The 26628-nt window shown below is 46.0% G+C and overlaps 1 protein-coding gene across 4 annotated transcripts in view; it reads right to left on the bottom strand.

The window, feature by feature from the left end:
- LOC140738870 (striatin-interacting protein 1-like) overlaps nt 1-26628 on the bottom strand; it is a 66635-nt gene that overhangs the window by 26707 nt on the left and 13300 nt on the right. For all 4 annotated transcript variants that reach the window (XM_073066835.1, XM_073066836.1, XM_073066837.1 and 1 more), the window contains exons 3-11: nt 25846-25920; nt 22578-22712; nt 21364-21484; nt 18678-18746; nt 17942-18048; nt 6271-6398; nt 4313-4495; nt 3126-3334; nt 437-502 (exon numbers count right to left, since the gene is read on the bottom strand). In XM_073066835.1, coding sequence (XP_072922936.1) covers nt 437-502; nt 3126-3334; nt 4313-4495; nt 6271-6398; nt 17942-18048; nt 18678-18746; nt 21364-21484; nt 22578-22712; nt 25846-25920 — 1093 coding nt within the window. The remainder of the gene's footprint in view (nt 1-436; nt 503-3125; nt 3335-4312; nt 4496-6270; nt 6399-17941; nt 18049-18677; nt 18747-21363; nt 21485-22577; nt 22713-25845; nt 25921-26628) is intronic.

The following is a 26628-nucleotide window of genomic DNA, read 5'->3' on the forward strand; positions in this document are numbered from 1 at the left end:
TTTGCTTTGTAGGAAATAATGCTCTGCAAACCCTGCCAGAGTTGATGTGCGTCCAACCTCACTCGGAATGGTTTCTTCACTCTTGGAACAGCCCACCCTACCTGGTTTTCTTGTACAGATTGGGTCACTAGAGTTAAATGCCACAGATCTAGCTCTCAGCAGACGATGAATATCCTCAATTATAATTCTTTCAAGCAGGCAAACAAGCCTTCAGCTGTCCAAGCTCAAGCTCAGGAATTTGCATTTTAAACCTCTTTGCCTCTCTCCCCCTTTTAAGACATCCTTTAAAAGTGTGCTCCCTTTACCCAAGCCTCTCATTATGAGGTTGGTGTTTTTTTTGATAATGCTTCTGGGAAATTATTTGGGAGATGTTTGCTTGTTAATGGCACCATCACACACGTACATGAAAGGTTACACACACTGCTCCCTCACTCACTTGCCGAGAGTGAATCCGATGAACTTGCATCTGCTCACTTCCAGAAATTCTTCGATATCCTTCTCCCTGCAGAAGTGAGGAAAAGAGCTGAGAACCAGGTGACGTGACCTTAAACTGACAGCACGCATGAAATCACGAAAGGCAACAGAATGTTCTTATGGAACCGATCTGAACGTTTATAAAGAACAGCTTCATCAGGATACCACAGTACATGGCTGCATTTAACACTGATCAGTAACTGAGTACCATCCCAAGGTGACATCAGGATGTGTGGGAGGCAGACAGGGTGACCAAGTGAGTGAGACGACTTGGGATGGACGAGAAAGGAAATTGCAGTAGATTCCCGTGATAACTATAAGAAGTTGGTTGGGTCTTTTTCCAACACACACACAGTGCTGGAGGAACTCAACAAGCCAGCAGCATCTATAGAGGGGAATTAACAGTCAATGTTTTAGGGCAAGGTGGCAGGTGAGAGTAGGTGAAGGGCAAGGTGGGTGGACGGGGGAGGGGGGATGAAGTAAGAAGCTCTGAGGAGATGGATGGAAGAAGTGAAATGAAAGACTAAAGAAGGAATGTGATAGGAGGGGACCATGGATCATGGGAGAACAGAAGGAACAATCGAGGGAGGAGATAGTCAAGTGAGGAGAAGAGGAGGATGAGAGGGGGAAGCTGAATGAGGAATGGAAAAAGAGATGGGGGGAGAATGCCAGTTTGTACTCCTTCCCCTCCCTTTATTATTCAGAATCAGCATCAGATTTTATATCACTGGCATATATCCTGAAATTTGTCATTTTGCAATAACAATAAAAGCTATAAATAACTATAAGTATATATATATATAAAAGAAAGAAAATTAAATTAATTAAGTAGTGCAAAAAGAAGGAAAAACATGAAGTAGTATTTACGGGTTCAATGTCCATTCGGAGTGGAAGAAGCTGTTCCTGAATCATTGTGTGTGTCTCTTCAGGCTTCTGTACCTCCATCCTGATGGTAGCAATGAGAAGAGGGCATGTCCTGGGTGATGGGGGTCCTTAAAGATGGATGCTGTCTTTTTGAGGCATCACCTTTTGAAGGTGTCCTGGAAGCTGGGGAGGCTGGTGCCCATGATGGAGCTGGCAGAGTACACAACTTCCTGCAGCTTTTTCCGATTCTGTGCAGTGGCCCCTCCACACCAGACGGTGATGCAACCAGTTAGAATGCTCTCCATGCTACATCTGCGAAATTTGCAAGTATCTTTGGTGACATACCAAGTCTCCTCAGACTCCTAATACAATCTAACCACTATTGTACCTTCTTTGTAATTGCATCAATATGCTAGCCCCAGGACAGATCCTCAGAGACGTTGACACCCAGAACGTGAAACTGCTCATCCTTTCCGCTTCTGAAAACTCAAAGGGGACTGGTGTGTGATCCCTCGACTTCCCTTTCCTGAAGTCCACAATCATTTCCTTAGTCTTACTGATGTCAGCTCATCAAACAGCTGATCTATCTCACTCCTGTATGCCTACCTGTCACCATCTGAAATTCTCCCAACAAGAGTTGTGTCATTGTTGGTGTCTGAGCTGTGCCTAGCCACACAATCGTGGGTTTAGAGAGAGTAGACCAGTGGGCTAAGCACCCATCCATGAGGTGTGCAGGTGTTGATTGTCAGTGAGAAGGAGATGTTCTATCCGATCTGCACAGGCTGTGTTTTCCCGATGAGGAAGCCAAAGATCTAGTTGCGGAGGGAGGTGTGGAGGCCCAGTTTTTGAAATTTGTTGATTCATTTGGAGGGTGTGGTGATGTTGAATGCTGAGCTGTAATCAATAAACAGAAGCCGGACGTAGGTGTTGCTGTTGTCCAGGTGGTCCAAGGCCGAGAGAAGAGCCAGTGAGGTTGTATCCGCTGTAGACCTGTTGTGTGGTGGACAAATTGCAGTGAGTCCAGGTCCTTGCTTAGACAGGAGCTGATTCTAGCAGGTGTGAACCTCCGTCTGCCGCAGTGAGGGATGAAGATGTCCCTGAATGCTCCCGTCAATTGGCTGCCACAGGTTTTCAGAGGTACACCATCAGGGCCTGATGCCCTGTGAGGATTCTCCCTCTTGTAAGATGTTCTGACCTCAGCCTCTGAGATAGAGATTACAGACTCACCGGGTGTTGCACAGATTTGGGCAAGTGTCATTTTAATCTCCCTTTCAAAGTGAGCATACAAGGTGTTAAACTCCTCCGGGAGTGTGGCATCACAGCCATTTGTGATGTTGGGTTTCACTTCATAGGAAGGAACGGACTGCACACCCTGCCAGAGCTGACATACATCCGGCTGTCTCCAACCTCAATCGGAATTGTTTCTTCATCCTTAAGATTGTCTTCTGTAGGTTGTATCAGGACTTCTTGCATAGTTCTGGATCACCGGTCTAGCCCTCAACAGACTCGCCATGAATCTCCAGGTCCTGGCCTCTGCTCCCTTGCTTTCCAGTCCTGATGAAAGGCCTCGGCCTAAAATGTCAACTCCATAGACGCTGACTGGCCTGCGGACTTCCTTTGGCATTGCTCAGGATTGCCAGCAGCTGCTGAATCTCGCGTTTCTGACCTGGTGGTTTTGCTGTGCACCCAGTGCCCTGGGGAACTACAGAGTGAGACGTCTTTCTAGCTTTCTATCAGGCAATGATGCACATAGACAGAAGCAGAAATTAGCATGGAGGAGTACTGACCTGACCTTGGGAGCCCAGGGTAGGCACCGGGGGAAGAACAGTCTGTCTGGGGGCTGTTGTGGGGCGGGCACAGACGGGACCAGTGCCTCCCTCTCTAGTGGATCCACTTCTCCCTCAAACCCACCATCACTGTCGTCGGCCTCTTCATCCTCCTCCCGTGTCTCGTCCCGCTCGCCATAGATATCCAGGCTGTCCTGTTTTACCAGCACCTGCCAGCAACACCCAAGGGTGAGAAGTTATCCTGAGCGTGGACCAAAGGCCACACACCACCCAACCTTCCTGCCCAATGGTCAGCTGGCCACATTCACCCCTCCCACCAAACCCACCAGGCCACGAGTTGTCCAATCACACACTTGTAAAGGATATCAGCTTCTCCTTGTAAAAGAATGGCCGGAAAGCTCTCTCCACACCCAACATCTGGTCAACCCACTGAGCACCACCCTGACCGGCAGCTGAGCTACCGAGAAGCGGCTGGTCCCACCATCACACCCGATCCACTGTCACACCCGACCCGCCACTGTTCCCAGTAAACCACGAGAAACCACCAATCCTACTGTTACACCCAACCCATACGTCCTGCTCCCAACAAGTAAAATCCTAATACCCCATCCCCAACCCCTCTGTCCCGTCCCAACCTCCGCAGCCTCCCAGACCCCTCCCCAACCTCAACCATACTGCCAACCTCACTTTAACACCATAAACCCACTGCCCCACCCCTGATCCCACTACCCTGGTCCAATTCCACTGCCCAACATCCAATCCTACTGCCCTACCAAAACCAACTGCACTGCCCAAAATCCAAAGTTATTGTCCCAAATCTAACCTTACCACCCTGTCCCCAACCTCACTGTCTCGCCCATCTCTGCTGCCCCTCTCCCCACCCTAACCCCACTGCCCCTTCCAGTTCCCCACTGCCACCACAACCCCATTGCCACAATCCCAACCCTACTTTTCAACCCCCTAACTCTACCACCCCCTCAACCCATCCTCAATGTCCTGACCCCAACCCACTGGCCAGTCCACCCTTCTAAGGACTGGTCAGCTACGTTTGCCTCCAAGACTGTGACTGATGCTCTGTGACGGAACCATAGCGGGTTGAGATCACAATCTAAATGAATGGGGCACGTAGAGTTGTTGGGCCGAATGGCCTGCTCTCCATTCCCACACATCTCAAAGATAAGCCTCACCCTTCGGCCCTTACGGCCCCGCTTCTGCTGCTGCTCCAGGGCGTCCATGGCGGAGACAGGGGGCGAGCACGCTCGGAGATTCCTCATCACCTCAAGACTGTTCTCCAGCAGCTCAGGGAGGCCTGCTTCCTCCCGCTTTGCCACCTTCAGCTTCTGCAGATCCTCAAAGCCTCCGAGACAGAACTGGCAACAAAACGACCAATGGTCATTACCTGTCCAAACTCTCCCAGAGCATCAAGTGCAGACACCGTGTTGGGGGTCAAATATAACACCACTCACACAAACTAACACTGTTAACCAAAGGTCGTAAATGGGTGCCATAGTAACGCAGCAGTTACTGCTGCCCTTTTACAGCTCAGGGCCTCGGAGTTCAAAGTTCAATGCTGGTACCACCTGTTTGCATCATTCCCATGAATCTGTAGTTTTCCTCACGATGCTCTGGTTTCCTCCCACAGTCCAAAGACGTACCAGTTAGTAGGTTAATTGGCCATTGTAAATTGTCCTATGATTAAGCTAGTGTTAAATAGCTGGGTTGCTGGGCAGTGCGACCCGTTGGGCTGGAAAAGGTAGGAGGGAAGCTAGACAGAGGTAGATGATAGATAAGTGGGTTGGTGATAGATATCAGGTTTACTCCACCAGAACATAGGTAAACAATAAAACCCATAAAATATAGGATCAGAATAAGCCCATCCAGTTTGCCCTGCCTTTCAATCATGGCTGATTTACTATCCCTCTGAACTCCATTCTCCTGTCTTCTCCCCAAAAACTTTGACACCCTGACTAATGACAGTGGCAATGCTCAATTGGGTCCAGGGCCAACAATGTGGGTGAACAAAATGGCAAAAAATGTCCATGCTTTCCTGCCAATGTCTGACTTCCTTGTCTGAAAGTGAATGCAAATATTCACCAGACAAGAACAAGACCAGGATAACCTCTAACACTCCGAGGGTCAGCAGAGCCTCAAACGTAGATAGGGTAGTTAAGAAAGCTTATTGGGTGTTAGCTTTCATAAGTTGAGGGATAGAGTTTAAGAGTTGCAATGTAATGATGCAGCTCTATAAAACTCTAGTTAGGCCACACTTGGAGAACTGTGTCCAGTTCTGGTTGCCTCACTATAGGAAGGATGTGGAAGCATTGGAAAGGGTACAGAGGAGATTTACCAGGATGCTGCCTGGTTTAGAGAGTACGCATTATGATCAGAGATTAAGGGAGCTAGGGCTTTACTCTTTGGAGAGAAGGAGGATGAGAGGAGACCTGATAGAGGTGTACAAGATATTAAGAGGAATAGATAGAGTGGACAGCCAGTGCCTCTTCCCCAGGGCACCACTGCTCAGTACAAGAGGTCATGGCTTTAAGGTAAGGGGAGGGAAGTTCAAGGGGGATATTAGAGGAAGGTTTGTTACTCAGAGAGTGGTTGGTGCATGGAATGCACTGCCTGAGTGAGTAGTGGAGGCAGACACACTACTACAAGACAGGTATATGGAGGGATTTAAGGTGGGGGGTTATATGGGAGGCAAGGTTTGAGGGTTGGCACAACATTGTGGGCCGAAGGGCCTGTACTGTGCTGTACTATTCTATGTTCTTTGTAGAGCAGTGAACCATCTCCAGGTCCACATAGCACTTGGACTTGGATAAATGTTGCCATCCCTTCATTGTTCCTGAGTCAGAATCTAGGAACTCTGTTCCCAGCACCACTGTGCGGTACTCTCAGCACCACACGAATAACAGGAGGTAGGTTCATAGAGAATTAGAGATGGGTATTAAATAGTGACCTAGTCAGCGATACCCATTACCCTCATCGGCAATACCAAATACGTTCCTTGGCAATACCTATCACCCTCGTTGGTGACACCCATCACCCTTATCAGCAATAACCAAATCCTCAAAGTGAATTGAAAAAAACTAAAACAAGTGTAAACAAACAAGGATTAGACTATGAGACAGAAGTTCAGACCCACCAGAATTGTCTTCCAGAGAAGCAACAGCACCTTCTTGATGGGGCAGTGAGGAGCGCTCCCACTGCAGAACTTGTTCACAAGAGAGAAGAGGAGAATCGCAAAGGGCTCTCCATTGTACACCGAGGAACCTAAGGAACAGAATTAAGTACAATACAGGTCAGTCTGTCTACTCTGAGGGAAAGTCTGGCTCAGCCCAGATTAACCCTAGTCAGGGATACAGGATTTTCAGTGGGGGAGAAAGCCATCTGAGCTAATCAGTCATGGTTCCCATCAAGACCATAAGTCATAGGAGCAGAATTAGTCCATTTGGTCTATCGAGTCTCCACTGTCATTCCATCATGGCTGATTTATTATCTCCCTCAACCCCATTCTCCTTTCTCCCTGTAACCTTTCACACCCTTACTAATCAAGAACCCATCAACCTCTGCTTTGACTATGTCCAAAGACTTGGACTCCACAACCATCTGTAGCAATGGATTCCACAGATTCACCACTCCCTGGCTAAAGAAATTCCATCATCCACACATTCCTCCCTCCCTGCCACTGGCCCCAGGTCATGAAACCAACTCTGCTATTTAGTCTGTCATTGACTGATCAGCAACACACAGACAGACTCCCAGGGTAAATTCAACACTGGACACTCAACTTTTACGGGAGTTAACAGCCAAGGTCAGCTTCCGTAACAAACTCCTCACAACATCAGCTTTTGTTCAGTGGTAGCTGAAGACTTACAAGATGGTTTGGAATGGGAGATTTCAGACTCAGAGGGCTGAATCCTGTTTATACTTCCAGCACAATCATCCAGACATTCAGTTCCAGGACAGGGTGTCTGACCCGCTGAGCTCCTCCAGCATTGTGTGTGTTACACCAATCCCAGACCAGTGTTTATTCAAAACTGACAGGGGCAATGGAAAGGCAGCCTAACAATGCAACCCAGGAGCCCAGGTCAGACCAGAGCTGCCTGGAAAGTGTAGGGGTCACCATCTGCTGAAAACACACATCAGGGTTACTGACCTGGCTCCAGATCCATGGCACGTCCCAAATTACACTGAGGGATGGCTCTGCGCTAACAGGTCATCTCTTCATGGGGAGCTGTAGGTTAGTGGTCAATCAAAGGACTGGGTGCCTGGGGTGAATCTTCCCTCCCTATTACATGGATACTGACCATAGTTACACTTATTTCACAAATAAAAACACAATATTCATAAAGTTTTAGTTTCTTTTTTAAATAAAGTGTTGTAGAGAATCATGTTTCATGCTATAGAGTAGCATTTTACTCATGATCTGTTAAACCTGATACCACTCTCAGATAAGCTGTTTCCGTTTGCAGAAGTAATCTCGATGTCTGGGCCTAGAGTACGGCACACAGATATTCCGATGTCTGGGCCTAGAGTACGGCACACAGATATTCCGATGTCTGGGCCTAGAGTACGGCACACAGGTATTCCGATGTCTGGGCCTAGAGTACGGCACACAGGTATTCCGATGTCTGGGCCTAGAGTACGGCACACGGGTATTCCGATGTCTGGGCCTAGAGTACGGCACACGGGTATTCCGATGTCTGGGCCTAGAGTACGGCACACGGGTATTCCGATGTCTGGGCCTAGAGTACGGCACACGGGTATTCCGATGTCTGGGCCTAGTGTACGGCACACAGGTATTCCGATGTCTGGGCCTAGAGTACGGCACACAGGTATTCCGATGTCTGGGCCTAGAGTACGGCACACAGATATTCCAATGTCTGGGCCTAGAGTACGGCACACAGGTATTCCGATGTCTGGGCCTAGTGTACGGCACACAGGTATTCCGATGTCTGGGCCTAGTGTACGGCACAAAGGTATTCCGATGTCTGGGCCTAGAGTACGGCACAAAGGTATTCCGATGTCTGGGCCTAGAGTACGGCACACAGATATTCCAATGTCTGGGCCTAGAGTACGGCACACGGATATTCCGATGTCTGGGCCTAGTGTACGGCACACAGATATTCCAATGTCTGGGCCTAGTGTACGGCACACAGATATTCCGATGTCTGGGCCTAGTGTACGGCACACGGGTATTCCGATGTCTGGGCCTAGTGTACGGCACACAGGTATTCCGATGTCTGGGCCTAGTGTACGGCACAAAGGTATTCCGATGTCTGGGCCTAGAGTACGGCACAAAGGTATTCCGATGTCTGGGTCTAGAGTACGGCACACAGATATTCCAATGTCTGGGCCTAGTGTACGGCACACAGGTATTCCGATGTCTGGGCCTAGTGTACGGCACACAGATATTCCGATGTCTGGGCCTAGAGTACGGCACACAGGTATTCCAATGTCTGGGACTAGTGTACGGCACACAGATATTCCGATGTCTGGGCCTAGAGTACGGCACACAGATATTCCAATGTCTGGGACTAGAGTACGGCACACAGATATTCCGATGTCTGGGCCTAGTGTACGGCACACAGATATTCCAATGTCTGGGACTAGAGTACGGCACACAGATATTCCGATGTCTGGGCCTAGAGTACGGCACACAGATATTCCAATGTCTGGGCCTAGAGTACGGCACACAGGTATTCCGATGTCTGGGCCTAGAGTACGGCACACAGATATTCCGATGTCTGGGCCTAGTGTACGGCACACAGATATTCCAATGTCTGGGCCTAGAGTACGGCACACAGATATTCCGATGTCTGGGCCTAGAGTACGGCACACAGATATTCCGATGTCTGGGCCTAGAGTACGGCACACAGATATTCCGATGTCTGGGCCTAGAGTACGGCACACAGGTATTCCGATGTCTGGGCCTAGAGTACGGCACACGGATATTCCGATGTCTGGGCCTAGTGTACGGCACACGGGTATTCCGATGTCTGGGCCTAGTGTACGGCACACGGGTATTCCGATGTCTGGGCCTAGTGTACGGCACACGGGTATTCCGATGTCTGGGCCTAGTGTACGGCACACAGGTATTCCGATGTCTGGGCCTAGTGTACGGCACACAGATATTCCGATGTCTGGGCCTAGTGTACTGCACAAAGGTATTCCGATGTCTGGGCCTAGAGTACGGCACACAGATATTCCGATGTCTGGGCCTAGTGTACGGCACACAGGTATTCCGATGTCTGGGCCTAGTGTACGGCACAAAGGTATTCCGATGTCTGGGCCTAGAGTACGGCACACAGGTATTCCGATGTCTGGGCCTAGAGTACGGCACACAGATATTCCAATGTCTGGGCCTAGAGTACGGCACACAGGATATTCCGATGTCTGGGCCTAGTGTACGGCACACAGGTATTCCGATGTCTGGGCCTAGTGTACGGCACACAGGATATTCCGATGTCTGGGCCTAGTGTACGGCACACAGGTATTCCGATGTCTGGGCCTAGTGTACGGCACACAGGTATTCCGATGTCTGGGCCTAGAGTACGGCACACAGGTATTCCGATGTCTGGGCCTAGAGTACGGCACACAGATATTCCGAAGTCTGGGCCTAGAGTACGGCACACAGGTATTCCGATGTCTGGGCCGAGAGTACGGCACACAGATATTCCGAAGTCTGGGCCTAGTGTACGGCACACAGGTATTCCGATGTCTGGGCCTAGTGTACGGCACAAAGGTATTCCGATGTCTGGGCCTAGAGTACGGCACACAGATATTCCGATGTCTGGGCCTAGTGTACGGCACACAGGTATTCCGATGTCTGGGCCTAGTGTACGGCACAAAGGTATTCCGATGTCTGGGCCTAGAGTACGGCACACAGGTATTCCGATGTCTGGGCCTAGAGTACGGCACACAGATATTCCAATGTCTGGGCCTAGAGTACGGCACACAGGATATTCCGATGTCTGGGCCTAGTGTACGGCACACAGGTATTCCGATGTCTGGGCCTAGTGTACGGCACACAGGATATTCCGATGTCTGGGCCTAGTGTACGGCACACAGGTATTCCGATGTCTGGGCCTAGTGTACGGCACACAGGTATTCCGATGTCTGGGCCTAGAGTACGGCACACAGGTATTCCGATGTCTGGGCCTAGTGTACGGCACACAGATATTCCGAAGTCTGGGCCTAGAGTACGGCACACAGGTATTCCGATGTCTGGGCCTAGAGTACGGCACACAGATATTCCGAAGTCTGGGCCTAGTGTACGGCACACAGATATTCCGAAGTCTGGGCCTAGAGTACGGCACACGGGTATTCCGATGTCTGGGCCTAGTGTACGGCACACGGGTATTCCGATGTCTGGGCCTAGAGTACGGCACACGGGTATTCCGATGTCTGGGCCTAGAGTACGGCACACGGGTATTCCGATGTCTGGGCCTAGAGTACGGCACACGGGTATTCCGATGTCTGGGCCTAGAGTACGGCACACGGGTATTCCGATGTCTGGGCCTAGAGTACGGCACACGGGTATTCCGATGTCTGGGCCTAGAGTACGGCACACGGGTATTCCGATGTCTGGGCCTAGAGTACGGCACACGGGTATTCCGATGTCTGGGCCTAGAGTACGGCACACGGGTATTCCGATGTCTGGGCCTAGAGTACGGCACACGGGTATTCCGATGTCTGGGCCTAGAGTACGGCACACGGGTATTCCGATGTCTGGGCCTAGTGTACGGCACACAGATATTCCGATGTCTGGGCCTAGTGTACGGCACACAGATATTCCGATGTCTGGGCCTAGAGTACGGCACACAGGTATTCCGATGTCTGAGCCTAGAGTACGGCACACAGGTATTCCGATGTCTGGGCCTAGTGTACGGCACACAGATATTCCAATGTCTGGGACTAGAGTACGGCACAAAGGTATTCCGATGTCTGGGCCTAGAGTACGGCACAAAGGTATTCCGATGTCTGGGCCTAGTGTACGGCACACAGATATTCCAATGTCTGGGCCTAGTGTACGGCACACAGATATTCCAATGTCTGGGACTAGAGTACGGCACACAGGTATTCCGATGTCTGGGCCTAGAGTACGGCACAAAGGTATTCCGATGTCTGGGCCTAGAGTACGGCACACGGGTATTCCGATGTCTGGGCCTAGAGTACGGCACACGGGTATTCCGATGTCTGGGCCTAGAGTACGGCACACAGATATTCCAATGTCTGGGCCTAGTGTACGGCACACAGGTATTCCGATGTCTGGGCCTAGTGTACGGCACACAGGTATTCCGATGTCTGGGCCTAGTGTACGGCACACGGGTATTCCGATGTCTGGGCCTAGTGTACGGCACACAGGTATTCCGATGTCTGGGCCTAGAGTACGGCACAAAGGTATTCCGATGTCTGGGCCTAGAGTACGGCACACGGGTATTCCGATGTCTGGGCCTAGTGTACGGCACACGGGTATTCCGATGTCTGAGCCTAGTGTACGGCACACAGGTATTCCGATGTCTGAGCCTAGTGTACGGCACACGGGTATTCAGTTGTGTAAACTCGTGCTTGTGAAGTGAGCCAATAAAGGTACTTGGCAGAAAATTCAGATTCTCTCTGTGCCTAATCCTTGTAACAATGTACAACAGAGAAACAAACTGTCTGGAATAATCATGTCCTAATGCTCCACAATAACCTCCCCTCTAATCTCACTTCATTAACCCCTTCCATTCCCTCTTCCTTCATGTTCTCAACAACTTTCCCTGATATGGGTCAATGCTTCCTGTCCCACTGCTCTGGATAAATTCCACAGAGGGGTTTATTTGTGGCTTCAACACTGTCCCCTGCTTGTGTCTTTGCAAAGTGTCCATACAAATTTCTGGGTCACTACCTGAGAGAATACATTTGTCAGACAGAAAATCCAGAGAGTTGCTTGTTTTACTACTGATAGAACTGGATTAGATCCTCTAGTGAGTATCCGGTATTTATTTTAACTAGTTGACACAGTTTCTCTTCTCTTTTTCTAAATTTTTCCCCTACTTCCACCACAAAGCTACCCCACATGCATGAGTACCACCTCATACCATTATCCACATTCTAAGGCTCGCAGAAATGTTGAATAAAATGCAAACAGCAATTAGTGGAAGTTTGAAATTTAGAAACATATACTGGAGCTGACAGTGAAAGGGCAGAATACTGACGTTCTGAATGTGTAGCTAGATGTTATGTTACAATGATTACCCCTTAGTAATAATGATCAGTCAGGCACAGAGTGAATCTGTGTTTTACTGACAAGTTCCTTTATTGTCTCAACTGAAGAGTACATGAATTTACACAGCCAAATACCTGTGTGCACACCTACTAAATTTCCCTGACCCTCCACGAACAGTCAAAAGTTAATATTCTGGAAAGGAGTCTTCGCTGGCCAGCTGTTCCTCATGTTCCTGGTCTAATCTCCACGTGGGGTTGTTAGCTTCAGTAACCTGCGGTGGTTTGTCTCCAGATAGTTGTTGCTGCTTTGCATTTGAAGCTCCTTACTTTTAAATACTTAACAGCTCAAATCTTGCATTTCAATTTCTTTGGCTTGAGGTCCTCTAACTGACCCGTGTCACCTTCTTATTGGCCCTGGTCCAAGCCAGCATCCGTTTATTGTCTTCTGAAGGGTCTCAGCCCGAAACGTCGACTGTACTTTTTCCCCATAGAGGCTGCCTGGCCTGCAGAGCTCCTCCAGCATTTTGAGTGCGTTGCTCAGATTTCCAGCATCTGCAGATTTACTTTGTTCTAAATCAGTTAACAAGCCAGTAACCAGGTCAAATCACTCAGGGCAGACAGAGACCCTACTATTCGCAAACCTGCATGTTACATCATACCAAAGAACACCTCACTAATAACTTACTTGAAAATTATCTCTAGTTCAGCAGATTACATGGAGCATCACTGTGTCTACTTTAAAACACTGACTTAGCCGAGCAAAATCAATTCACCAAATGGAGGATACAGAGCAGCTTTACAAAATGACAGCATCCATTCCTTTAATTTCATGACAAGAACAAAGACAAGTGGTCTGTCCACTTTCACTGTCCTTGATTCATTCAAATTCACTGTTTTGTAGACTGTAGTTCGTTTTGGCCAACAAGTATAAGTTACATAGTCATCAATTAAAGTATGCAGACTTACAACCAATAACCTGACCCTTCTTTGCAGATGCTAACTTCCATGCTAGGTTACTTCTCAAAAAAATGCTCCAATATTGTGCTTAGCTCCTCACCATGCTACCATTACTCCAATTTTTTTGACAACTTAGCAATGAATTTCTCACAAAATTTTGAAAGGCACTCTTAAATGGAAATTCAACCCATTGCCGCCAGTGGAACAATAAAGCTGCAGCTGCTGTAATAGTTGATAACCAGAATCTAGGTAAATGGTTGCACCAGAATTATGAGAGCATTACCATTTGATAAGGATGGGTGGTCTAAATTCCCTTTCTCTTGGAAAGAAAAGTTGGGCAGAAACCCAATAAAGATGTCAAACATGGAAAGTTTTGATACATCAGATGATGCTGATTGTAATGTATGGATTTATTTATTTTAGAGCAATGACTCCCCTTAGCACTATGTATTGGCTGTTGTCTACCCATGTGTATTGTTTTCTCTCTCTCTGCTAGGTGAATACACCAGTTAAAACCATCTCTCATCTGCGTGCTTTTATGTAATTGATATGTAGTTGCACAGACATGACAAATTGGCGACAGGTACGAACCTGAATGTCAGAGAATATCACCAACTGGATGAGACAGTGAGGGAAAAGAGTCAAACAGTACAGAGAAGGTAGTCACAGACGCTAACAAAGGACACATGAGAAACAGTATACAGTGAAAGATGCACAACTAGAAAAGTTAAAGTGAAAATAACATGGCGATGGCTTTAGACCCAGAAGTTGACAAATTTGTTAGTGCTAGTGAAGGCTGGGAGTCATATTGAGAGGATTGAACTGTATTGTAAGGTGAATAATGTGGATGAGCAAAAGAAAGCCCACACGTTTCTTAGCTTAATGGGTGCTAGAACATACAGTCTCTTACAGAATTTAGTAACCCCTAAAAAGCAAGATGTTCGATGAAATTGTTACAATTTCTGAGAGTTTTAGATTTTATGAAAGGAATGAGTCAAAGGATGAAATCATTTCTGAGTACATTGCAGAGATGTGCAAACTTGCCCAGTGCTGTGTCTTTAGAGATGGACTTTCTGACGCTGTAGGGGACAGGCTTGTGCATAGTCAAACCACTCAGAACAGGCTACTGGCAGAAAGAGACCTAACCTCAGAATGGGCAATGACCATTGCAGTATCGTTAGAGACTCTGGCAAAGGATGCAGCAGAACTACAGAGAAAGAGTTTAGATTGTGAAATGTATAAAGTGTCCCTGAATGGTGCAAAGAGCCAAAAATGTTATTGATGTGGCAAATCCTCCCACAATGCAAATGTTGGTTCAAAGAAAAAGTTTGCAGGAAGTGTCACAGATAAGGTCACATAGGTGCAAGTCGGACAAAAAGCACAACCAAAGAGACAAAAAACACACAGAATGAAAAGTTTCAAACACAAAACTAAGCAAATCCATAAAGTGACCAAATATGAAACAGAATCAGACAACAGAGAGTCTGACAAAGATAGATAGATAGATACTTTATTCATCCCCATGGGGAAATTCAACATTTTTTCCAATGTCCCATACACTTATTGTAGCAAAACTAATTACATACAATACTTAACTCAGTAAAAATATGATATGCATCTAAAATCACCCTCTCAAAAAGCATTAATAATAGCTTTTTAAAAGTTCTTAAGTAGTTTACTTAAATACATTGAGTCCTAACCCCGGCACTTTAACATATCTTACTCCTGGCGGTTGAATTGTAAAGCCGAATGGCATTGGGGAGTATTGATCTCTTCATCCTGTCTGAGGAGCATTGCATCGATAGCAACCTGTCGCTGAAACTGCTTCTCTGTCTCTGGATGGTGCTATGTACAGGATGTTCAGGGTTTTCCATAATAGACCGTAACCTACTCAGCGCCCTTCGCTCTGCTACCGATGTTATACTCTCCAGTACTTTGCCCACGACAGAGCCCGCCTTCCTTACCAGCTTATTAAGACGTGAGGCGTCCCTCTTCTTAATGCTGCCTCCCCAACATGCCACCACAAAGAACAGGGCGCTCTCCACAACTGACCTATAGAACATCTTCAGCATCTCACTACAAACATTGAATGACACCAACCAAAGGTGAGCGGTCATGCCTGGAACTGCAGAGGATTCCTGAAGCAGATCACCAAATCATATGGATCACAGTAGATGTGTCTGGCGTAAAGCTGAAGATGGAGCTGGATACAGGGTCAGCTTTGTCTATAATTTCAGAGGCTGACTACAACAGACTGTTTTCTGTGATACCATTAGAGAAGACCTCAGTGATGCTAAAGACTTATGCAGGTGAAAAGTGTCTCTCAAAGGCAAACTGAGAGTGACTGTAATGTATAGAGGCCAAACGCAGCAGTTAGAGCCTTATGTGTTAAAAGTTGAGGGTCAGCACTTTTTAGACGTGAATGGTTGAGAAAAATCCAACTAGAATGGCACTCAGTCAAAGCTCTCAGTGTGGCATCAACAGGCAACTGCAGCCCAAGTGGTAGCACTGACTAGAGGCAGTCACAGCTGCTTAATGTGTGTTTGAGAAGGGTGTTGGTAGACTCCAAGGCATGACAACCAGATTTGAACTGGATGAAGTAGCAACACCAAGATTCCATAAAGCATGTCCAGTGCCTTACGCACTACATCTCAATGTTGGTGCAGAACTGCAGAGCTTGGACACGACTGGAATTCCCTCCAAGGTTGAGAAGAGTGATCGGGCCGAGCCCATTGTCCCAGTGATCAAGAAAGGGAAGGCCAGAACCATTTGTATATGTGGGGATTTCAAAGTGAGCATCAACCCTGTGCTAAGTACTGTGCGTTATCCCCTGCCACAGATAGAAGACATTTTTGCATCTTTGGCAGGTGGGGAGAGATTTTCAAAGATAGAGTTGTCACTAGCCTATCTGCAAATGGAGACTGAGGGGTCAAGCAGGAAGTTCCACGCAATCAACACTCACAACGACTGTTCCAATATAATCGTCTCATCTTTGGCATCACATCACCTCCAGAAATTTGGCAAAGAACAATGGACCAAGTGCTCCAAGATATCCCAGGAACACAAGGTTACCTTGATGACATCATCGTGACTGGCAAGAAAGATGAAGAGCACCTCCAGAACCTTGGTAAAGAGCTTAACAAGCTGAGTGAGTATGGTGTGCAGAGAGAGAGAGAAATGTGAGTTTTTCAAGAATGCTCATATTGTGACATGTCATTCAGAGAAACAAAGAGACTAATGACATCAGATGAACTGCTCACCCATTATGCCCCATTCCTGCCCATCCGACTGGCGTGGGATGCATCCCCTGATGGCATTGGAGCTGTTTTGTCACACTTTACAAAAGATGGATCTGAACACCCGATTGCATTTGCTTCAAGATCACTGACAACTGCAGAAGGTAACTGCGCACAGACGGGGAATAAAGTTCCACCCCACCACTACAGACAAAGGTTTACACCAGTGACAGATCACCAGCTCCTTGTACCCATTTTCAATCCCAGGAAGGGAATTCCATTGATGACTGCTTCCCGCTTCTGGGGAGGGGGCCACCTACGTTGAAACTCACTTTTAAAGATGAATGATATAAAGTCATTCAAAGGGGAACTAGATGTGTGTATGAAGGAGAAGAGGAGGGCAGGACTATGCCAATGCAGTAAGATGCCTCTACTCCCTCAGGAGGCCCTCACCAGTTTTAATTGATGCACCACAGAAAGCACCCCATCTGCACGTGACCACGAGAAACTGCGGGGAACCGTGGACACAACTCAGCACATCATGGAAGCTAGCCTCTCCTCTATTTCTCGCTGCCTCAGTAAAGCAACCGGTATTATCAAAAGCCCCACACATCTTGGGCATTCTCTCTCCAACAGACAGAAGATATAAAAGTCTGAAAGCAAGTACGACAAGGCTCAGGGACAGCTTCCACCCCACTGATAAAAGGGTATTACTGCTCTCGTGCAATAAGTTCGACTACTGGCCTCACAATCTCCCTTGTTACTATCTTGTACCTGCAATACACTTTCTCCATAGCTGTTACACTTTATTCCACATCGTTATTGCTTTACCTTGTTCTACCTCAATGTGTAATGATCTGATCTGTATCAACAGCTTACAAGACAAGTTTTTCACGGTTTCTCAGTACTTGTGACACCAATAAACCAATCCTAAGGAAGGATGGGAGGAATCTTAAGGAGGGCACAAAGAACCATCATTGGTTAGAGTAATCAGTTTTTCCCATAATACAAATATCACTTAGTTCACTGAATATTACTGTCTGGAAGACCATTTGGCCCATTGTGTGTGTGACAGTTGCAATGGTCCTGAACAACATTGGCTACAAATTTCATAGGCTCATCTTGTGGCTTAAAAGTTAAGGGATCAATGCAAATCTCTTTCTTTGAGTGAGCTATCTCATTCACTCACTCTCTCTCTCCTTCTGTAGATGCTTTCCAGAGCTTGTTGTGCACAAAAGGGCTGATTGTAAGAGCATTTACAGCTGGGAAGTCCCTCAGAAGCTGCAGGGCATTGGTTATTGAAAGATTGTTGAAAACATGATCCATTTTTCTCTATAATTAGCTATAAACTGAACAGTTCATATTATAAGGTTAATTATATCCATAAGGCAAAGAGATCAGACTTACTTAGTTCACTTCTGAATGCCTCTCTTGCCAGAATCCACTCTGGTTTTTCATCCTCTACCTCTCGGCGCATTATCTCCATCATCAGGTACATAATGTTCAGTAGAACTCTAGAATGGCACATAATGTTCAGTAGAACTCCAGGACGGTACATAATGTTCAGCACTATTCTAGAACGGCACTCAATATTCGGCAATACTCTAGAACAGCACTTAATGCTCAGTGGTACTCTAGAGCAGCACCTGATGCTTGGTGACACTCTAAAACAGCATGTTATGTTCAGTAGCACTCTAGAACATTCTGTGGTACTCTAGAATGGCACATAATGTTCAGTGGTGCTCTAGAACGGCAGCAAAGGAGAAGACTAGCAATTTTACAGAAGGATTTAAAAGGATCAACATCAATGTGTCAATAAACAGCTAGGGAAGGAAATTCCTCCAGGCTCTGATCGTCACCGCTCAGCATCCACAGATGTGGATCTGCAATGTTCATCGGACAGTCCTTGGACTGTTGTTTAGAAAGTAGATTTGGTCAAAGTACCAAAGTCTGCCTCGTAGCCCAGAATCCTGGAACAGTGTAAGAGAAGGAAATGTTCTACAGAGCATTTGTAAATCAGAAGAGAACCATTCTTCTCAGGAGCCCAAACGCCTGTGACATACCTTACAGCAGGTATTGCAGCCCCTCATGCTGAAACCTATCCATACGAGGACTTTGCATTTAGAGGTGTGTGAAACCTTACCTCAGTTCAATGCTGTCCGCCAAGGAGATTGCTGGCTTCCTCAGGGAATGGCCACATGCTTGGCTGTTACTGTGGGTAAACACAATCATCATTACATTCAGTTGTATGCTTCCATTCACAAGGTAACTGTTGGAAGCTGACCTCCAATTTCACCCATCAACAATTTACAAGTGAGAGAAGCCTTTCACCCTCACACACACCTTTATGTAATTCTCCATATGACTATTTTTATTGAGATACAGCACAGAATCAGTACTTTTGGCCCTTCGAGCCATGCTGCCCAGCAAACCCCTGTCTTAACCCTAACCTATCTACAATGACCAATTAACTTACCAGTCAGTACGCCTTTGGACTGGGAGGGAACTGGAGCACCCAGAGGGAAGCCACACAGTCATGGGGAGAACATGCAAACTCCTTACAGGCTGCAGTGGGATTTGAACCTGGGTCGCCAATCACGGCATGTCTGCCCATAAAGTTCATGTTCTTCCTATTCTCTATAGAGGCCTTTCCAGGAAGGACCACTCTCTGTTTGAAGAAGCTCCTTCTAATTTCTGAATGCTCTTAATTAAAACTATGCTCAGGTGCAACCCACTCTCGACCGCTTCATTTTTGAAATGTCTCTTTTAAGAACAAAGCTGGATAAGTTCTTCAGTTTAGTTTTTGAGTGGTTTTGAAGGGTACCGCACAGGACAGGCTATCTGGCCCACAATATTTTGCCAATCTTGATGTCGATTTATAACTAATATCCCCCCCCCCCCCCCCATTGATCATCCATTGCTTTCAAAGGTCCTTGAACACTGGTCTTCAGAGCCAGAGATGTAGGTTGTGTATGTGGCCACGGTGTAGACAACTGAATCCAAAACTTGCTTTCATTAACTTTGTAGAGATGCAGCACATGACAGGCCCTTCCAGACCACGAGCCCGCATTGGCCAATTGCAACCATGTGACCAATTTACCTACTGAGCTGGTACGTGTTGGGAATGTGGAAGGAAACCGGAGTATTTGAAAGATATCAGTGTGGTCACAGGGAGAGCTTTACAGATAGCAGGGGAATTGAACCTGTGTCATTGGCACTGAAATAGCATTACACTAATGACTACACTATACTGCCAGCCACAAGGCTTGTCGGTCCTCCTACTTGTAGACAAAAAATAAAAATCAATTTCTTTTTAACTAAGAGAAAAGACTTGTAGTATATTTTAAGTTATGATGTTGTTTGATATGGTAGACAGAGAGAGGTCATTTCCACCTGAGGGAGGATCCAAGACCATAAGACCATAAGATATAGGAGCAGAAGTCGGCCATTTGGCCCATCGAGTCTGCTCCACCATTCAATCATGGGCTGATCCAATTCTTCCAGTCATCCCCACTCCCCTGCCTTCTCCCCATACCCTTTGATGCCCTGGGTAATCAAGAACCTATCTATCTCTGCCTTAAATGCGCCCAATGACTTGGCCTCCACAGCTGCTCGTGGCAACAAATCAACACAGATTTACCACCTCTGACTAAAGTAATTTCTCCGCATCTCAGTTCCAAATGGATGTCCTTCAATCCTGAAGTTGTGCTCTCTTGTCCTGGACTCCCCTACCATGGGAAATAACTTTACCATATCTAATCTGTTCATGCATTTTAACATTCGACCAGAAAGAGTCATCATCAAATCCAAACCCAATTCAGGGGAAACCTGAGTGTTAAACATGATGGGGAAAGCATCGACACCAAGACTATAATAATGAGGCAAACAGCAAAGACTTCGAAGGAAACGTAAGAATATTACTCGAAGTAGAGGGAATAGAAAGATTTGTCAACAAGCTCAGAAGGGACAAGAGAGAATTACTTGAAGATTGGACAGAGGCAGATTCAATCTTTTAACAAACATTTCACTCAACAGTAATTTGAAATTGGCTTCTTGCTGAAACAACTACATTTATTTCTGTTTACATTGTAATATTTTTGTTTCATTGTCTATCATAAAGATGTTTTATGCCTCTTCCCTCCCCCAGTGTCCTTGAAGTGTCTTTCACCATCACAAACCATAAACCCAAAGGGATTTACTAATAGATTATTACTGCTGGGTCATAGCCATGGGTGGTAATGGGGACAAGCTCCCACTACCTATTAAATGCTCCCAATGGTGTTTATCTCAAAGAGCCTTTGACAACCAAGTCCAGCTCCTGGCCTTCTCATGTGGGCTTAGCTTCTAAGCCCAGCGGAACCATTTCTACTGAGAGGAGAAGGGGCAAAGGCAGGTTACTGGCTCCTTAAAACCAGTCGCTTTGGGCAGATGGGACTCATCAGCTGTGGTTGGCAGCTAGCTCATCTAGGAGAAGGAAAACTGATCTGAAACCTCCGCTGCCTTGTGGCTGTACCCACTCATGGGGAGGGCTTTGGGAGAAAATCCTGGGGAAAGCATTCGGAGCTGGAAACCCTACGGCAGTGCTACATTGAGTTCAACACCGCCTGGCAACTCCTGCAACGCTATTGGTATCAAACTGCCTCGGTCTTTGCCATTCCTTTGGGTTCATCAGATGCGTTGAGGGGGGAGCTTGCTACATGGGCAACAGCTTGCTCTCCATACCGTACTGCCCAGGTTTGCGTATCTAGACAGATAGGACACAATATCCATGGTCGACCCCGACTGGAGGCCTCACTCACTCCTGCAACTCAGTATTTACTATCACTCACTCGATCTCCATATTGAGAAGCTCCACTAGTGCTCCAAACGTGCCCATCTCATAGAGGAGGAAGACATTGTAACGGGCCCAGTGGATCACTTCAGGCTCTGTGTAGCAGTCATCAAACACACCTGTAGGGGGCAGCAAAACCAACAGGTCAGGTATATTAGGGAAGAGAAGGCAGTTCTACATTGACCATGTAAAATGAGACGGGGGGCACCGGCAGAGAACGAAGAACCTGCTGTTTGTAAAGTTATGGCAATACCACAGGAAAAGAGTGGCCTTTGTGCAACTGGACACTGGAAATGGCAACAGAAACTGTCCTCAAGTTTAAACTTGTTAAATGGTAAGGAATAATACAGACTGAAATTTCCCTGTGTAGAGTTCAAACTCCATTCCCATGTTTAACACCTGTTGTACATACTATTGTAACACTCGCTTCCTTACGGCACATTACACTATTTATTACAAATTACCATAATTTGCACACTGCCCATTCAGATGGAGATGTAACATAAAGAGGGTATCTTATAGAAACATACAAAATTCTGAAAGGGATAGATAAGATAGAAGTAGGAAAGTTGTTTCCATTGGTGGGTGCGACTAGAACTAGGGGACATTGCCTCAAGATTCAGGGGAGAAGATTTAGGACAGAGATGAAGAGAAACTGTTTTCCCAGAGAGTGGTGAATCTGTGGAATTCTCTGCCCAGGGAAGCAGGTGAGGCTTCTTCACTAAATATATTTAAGAAACAGTTAGGTTTTTCCACAGTAAGGGAATTAAGGGTTATGGGGAAAAGGCAGGTAGATGGAGCTGAGTTTACGGACAGATCAGCCATGATCTTATTGAATGGTGGGGCAGGCTCGATGGGCCAGATGCCCTACTCCTGCTCCTATTTCTTATGCTCTTATAAAGATTTTTGCTCCTCATATATGTGAAGGATGTAAGAAATAAAGTCAATTCAATTAGAACCTATCTGACTGTTTAATTTTTCTTGATGTCCCGATGAAAGGTCTTGGCCTGAAGTTTCTCCCGTTCACTCTTTTCCACAGTTGCTGCCTGGCCTGATGAGTTCCTCCAGTATTTTGTGTGTGTTGCTTTGGATTTCCAACATCTGCAGATTTTCCTGTGTTTGAGTTTAATTTTTCACTTTGAATTGATAGAGCAACTGCAATCAGGGAAAACACTCTCAGAAAAGCAGATAAACTGGCAAATTGCTAGTTACCTTGGGCCAGGTAAAGGATGGCTCTGGCAAACTTCAGTCTCTTCTCTCTGTTTATTACCTCCAGTCCATCCAGCAGCCTCATTAAGTAGGTCTTATGTTCAGTCTCTTCCAGCTCTACCCACTTCTTGCCTTTCCCTGGAACAGACATTAAGGCATTAAAATTACACAAACTCCACCTCATCTGTCCTGATAGCCAGGGAGAGAAACAAGACTCCGTGGGGCCCAGTCCAATTCAAACCACTTCCCAGAGGAACAAACTGAGCCTCTATCTGCAGGAACTCAAGACCGACTGTAAAGAAACAACTGGGGGAGAACTACGCCCACTCAGTGGTGACTTTATTAGGTGCATAAGTGGAACCCGGTGCGGTCCTCCGCTGCCCATCCACTTCAAGGTTTGAGGTGTTGTGCATTCCGAGGTGAACTCCTGCACACCACTGTTGTAACAGCTGCTCATTGAGTTACTGTCAGCTTGAACCAGTCTGGCCATTCTTCTTTGACCTCTCATATTAACAAGGCATTTTCACCCACAGAACTGCCATTCACTGGATTTTTTTTTTTGTTTTATGCACCGTTCTCTGTAAGCTCTAGAGACTGTGCTTGAAAATCCCAGGAAATCAGCAGTTTCTGAGATACTCAAACCACCCCATCTGGCACCAACAATCATTCCACGGTCAAAGTCACTTAGATCACATTTCTTTCCCATTCTGATGTTTGGTCTGAATAGCAACGAACCTCTTGACCATATCTGCATGCTTTTAAGCACCGAGTTGCTGCCACATGACTGGCTGACTAACATTGAGGTGAGCTAATAAAGTGGCCATTGAGTGGAAAACATGCCATTGATGATAAACCTGACTCTGAAAACCCCTTCTCAAATGCTTTAAAAAGCCACCTCTTCAAACCATTCAAAACCAACCATTCTCGGCCTTCTTGTTCTCATCAACCTGAATTATGTTCATCTGTCTGGTGTTAAGTGGGCTTTTGATTATCTTTTGTAGGTTCATTATAAATTTATTAAGGCAAATGAAAATGAGCTCCAGGAACAATTGTGACATGGATGACAATTTCACTGAGTGAGCTTCAGTCAGTAGCCACAGTATGTCCTTAGCTCAATCTTCTGTACAATTCCTTGTTATACAGCAGGGAAGCTGGTGAAAGACTCATTGAAACAGAAAGGTTGCACTGATAAATGAATGCTTCTAATAGTAACCAACAGGACTACCAGGAAGCAGGAGAGAAAACAGACCAATTGAAAGAATTCACACAAAATGCTGGAGGAACTCAGCAAGTCAGGCTCCATCTATGGACGGAGAAAGCTGTTCATGTTTTGGGCCATGACCCTTCATCCCTTCCATAGGTTTGCCTGGCTGCCGAGCTCCTCCAGCATCTTGTGTGTGTTGCTCAAGAATTCCAGCAAAATCTCTTGTGCAACCGAAAGAATCATCTTGTCCATCCTAACTTCCTGCTCTGGTTTTGACTATAGAATCACAGAATGGTGGACCTGCAGCGCAGGTGAAGTCATCATTATAACCATATTAACAATCACAGCACGGAAACAGGCCATTCCGGCCCTCCTAGTCCGTGCCGAACTCTTAATCTCACCTAGTCCCACCTACCCGCACTCAGCCCATAACCCTCCACTCCTTTCCTGTCCATATACCTATCCAATTTTACCTTAAATGACACAACTGAACTGGCCTCTACTACTTCTACAGGAAGCTCATTCCACACAGCTATCACTCTCTGAGTAAAGAAATACCCCTTCGTGTTTCCCTTAAACTTTTGCCCCCTAACTCTCAAATCATGTCCTCTCGTTTGAATCTCCCCTACTCTCAATGGAAACAGCCTATTCACGTCAAAAATCATTGCTTGTAAAAAAGTCCCCAGGACTGTCCTATTATCCTGCACTTTCCCAAACCTATCAAATATTGCTGTAAGTATTCTACCAATTCCTTTTTTAAAAAAAAATGTCATTAATATACCAACTTTCATGGGTCTTTCCGTGGATTCCAGTTAATCGGACCTTCGGTTAAACAGGGCAGCCACTTACTTGGGACAACTCTTAAAATTAAGAAAAATTAATTGAGAAAATATCCAAGATTCCTTTTTGTCTATTTGGAACACGGTGCCACTTAATTGGGACAGGCGACTGTTGCCAAAGAGTTTCCAACTACTGTCAGCTGCGAGCACTTGTGTGGCCGTTTACACATCATACCCTGCTTAGAGCAGGCAGTTTTTAAAATAGTGTCAGTTTCATGTGCTTGTGCTCAAAAAGCAGTGGTTTTTTTGTCACTGATATTGGTGAGAAATAAGCAGTAAGACAATTCAGAACTTTTGCTCAGATGTCAGAAAAGGCCCGGAGTGAAAATGAAGCGACTTCACTACTTCAACAAGTACTGTGAAACAAGAAGTGCTAGAAACTATTAAAAAATTGAAGGTATTGACAATCATGTTACAATGAAAATAAAGATTTGGAGAATGCAATGTATGAAGGTAGTCTATCGTCTTCACTGATTTTTAGCTAATCAGAAGTACATGGCAGTGTACACTGGATAGATTTCTCTGTCGATAACTATTAGGAACAGTGTAATAGTACAGTAGTAGCATTGATAGTGTACTCATTTATTCTGTATTTATTTAAATACATAGTTCATTACTCAGTTAAAAGGTACTTTGTCTATTTTATAACTTTTTAAACTATTACTATGAAATTTTGTCGAATTTGGTCAGTCGCTTAATTAGGCCAAAAATGTACAGGTCCTGACATGCCGCAATTAACCGGAGCCCACTGTATCCATATAGCTGCCTGATGATAGGTGTGACACAGTGTACCAATGGGCCAGTTCTGTGTCGTACAATTTTATAACAATTCGTTCCACAAAGAAAAAGTCTCATCACACCCCTGATTACTTTTACCAATCACCTTAAATCTGTGCACGAGTTCCCAACTTTCCACTACTGGAAAAAGTTTCTTCTATTTTACTGTGTCAACATACAGACGGTATAGTTTTACATTAGGACTAATTAAAAGTTTACATTCCTTCCCTCACCTTCTACACTTACCACTCCTCCTCCCCCCGCCCCAGTTTCTCTGGTCCACTGGGTGCCATTCCAGTAAATATCCATTCATCATCAGGAGGGGCTATTGCCAGAGGCAGCTTTCCCTATTCAGCTCTCATCAAAACCTCGCTCAAGTTTGAGAGTTAATGAAACAGAAGCCTGTGGCATTATGAAGAGTTCCAATGCTGTCCTTCACAAGTGTTAGTACCGTGAATAGCAAAATCCTCTTCAAAGCAGTTCCTGTTCATGGCAAACTCAGGCTCCTCAGTGTAGCTGTACAGCTCTGGAGAAAAAGAACAGAGTATAGCATCATAAATAACCAAGGAAACTAATATGGATAATGACTCACTCAAGACAAGTAATGAAGTAAAACAAAGATTTAAAGATTGGCTTTACTGGTCACGTGAAAAAATACTGCAAAATGCATCGCTCTGCATCAACAACGAACACAGTCTGAAAACTGTGCTGGGGGCAGCCTGCAAATATCACCACGGTTCCAGCACCAACATGGCATGCCCACAATTCCCAATCCCGACTCTAACTGTGCATCTTTGGAATGTGGGAGGAAACCGGAGGAAATCCACAGTCACGAGGAGAACGTAGAAACTCCTTACAGACAGCAGCGGGAATCGATGACCACTGACACTGTAAGATAATTGCTCGAACCACTATGCTGATGTCCTGCCCTAAAGACATTGATAAATTTAGTGAATGGGAACATCTGCAGCTAATAGAATACAATGTGGGCAAGTGCAAGGTTGTTCACTTTAGAGGGTTAAAGAGTGGAAAGGGGGGAGTGGTAGGCATCTACATAGATCATTAGAATGGCATGAAAGAGGATGGAAAGTCCAAAAGACTAATTGGAAGCTGGGATCTTACATTTGGAGAACTGGGAATAGAAGTTGTACCAAACCTGTGGGAAACTCTGAATTAGGTCACACCTCAAGCACTTGAACAATCCTTTGCACCATCCCTCAAGAAGGACACCTTA

Source organism: Hemitrygon akajei, chromosome 14, assembly GCF_048418815.1.
Source record: "Hemitrygon akajei chromosome 14, sHemAka1.3, whole genome shotgun sequence".
Classification (NCBI taxonomy): Eukaryota; Metazoa; Chordata; class Chondrichthyes; order Myliobatiformes; family Dasyatidae; genus Hemitrygon; species Hemitrygon akajei.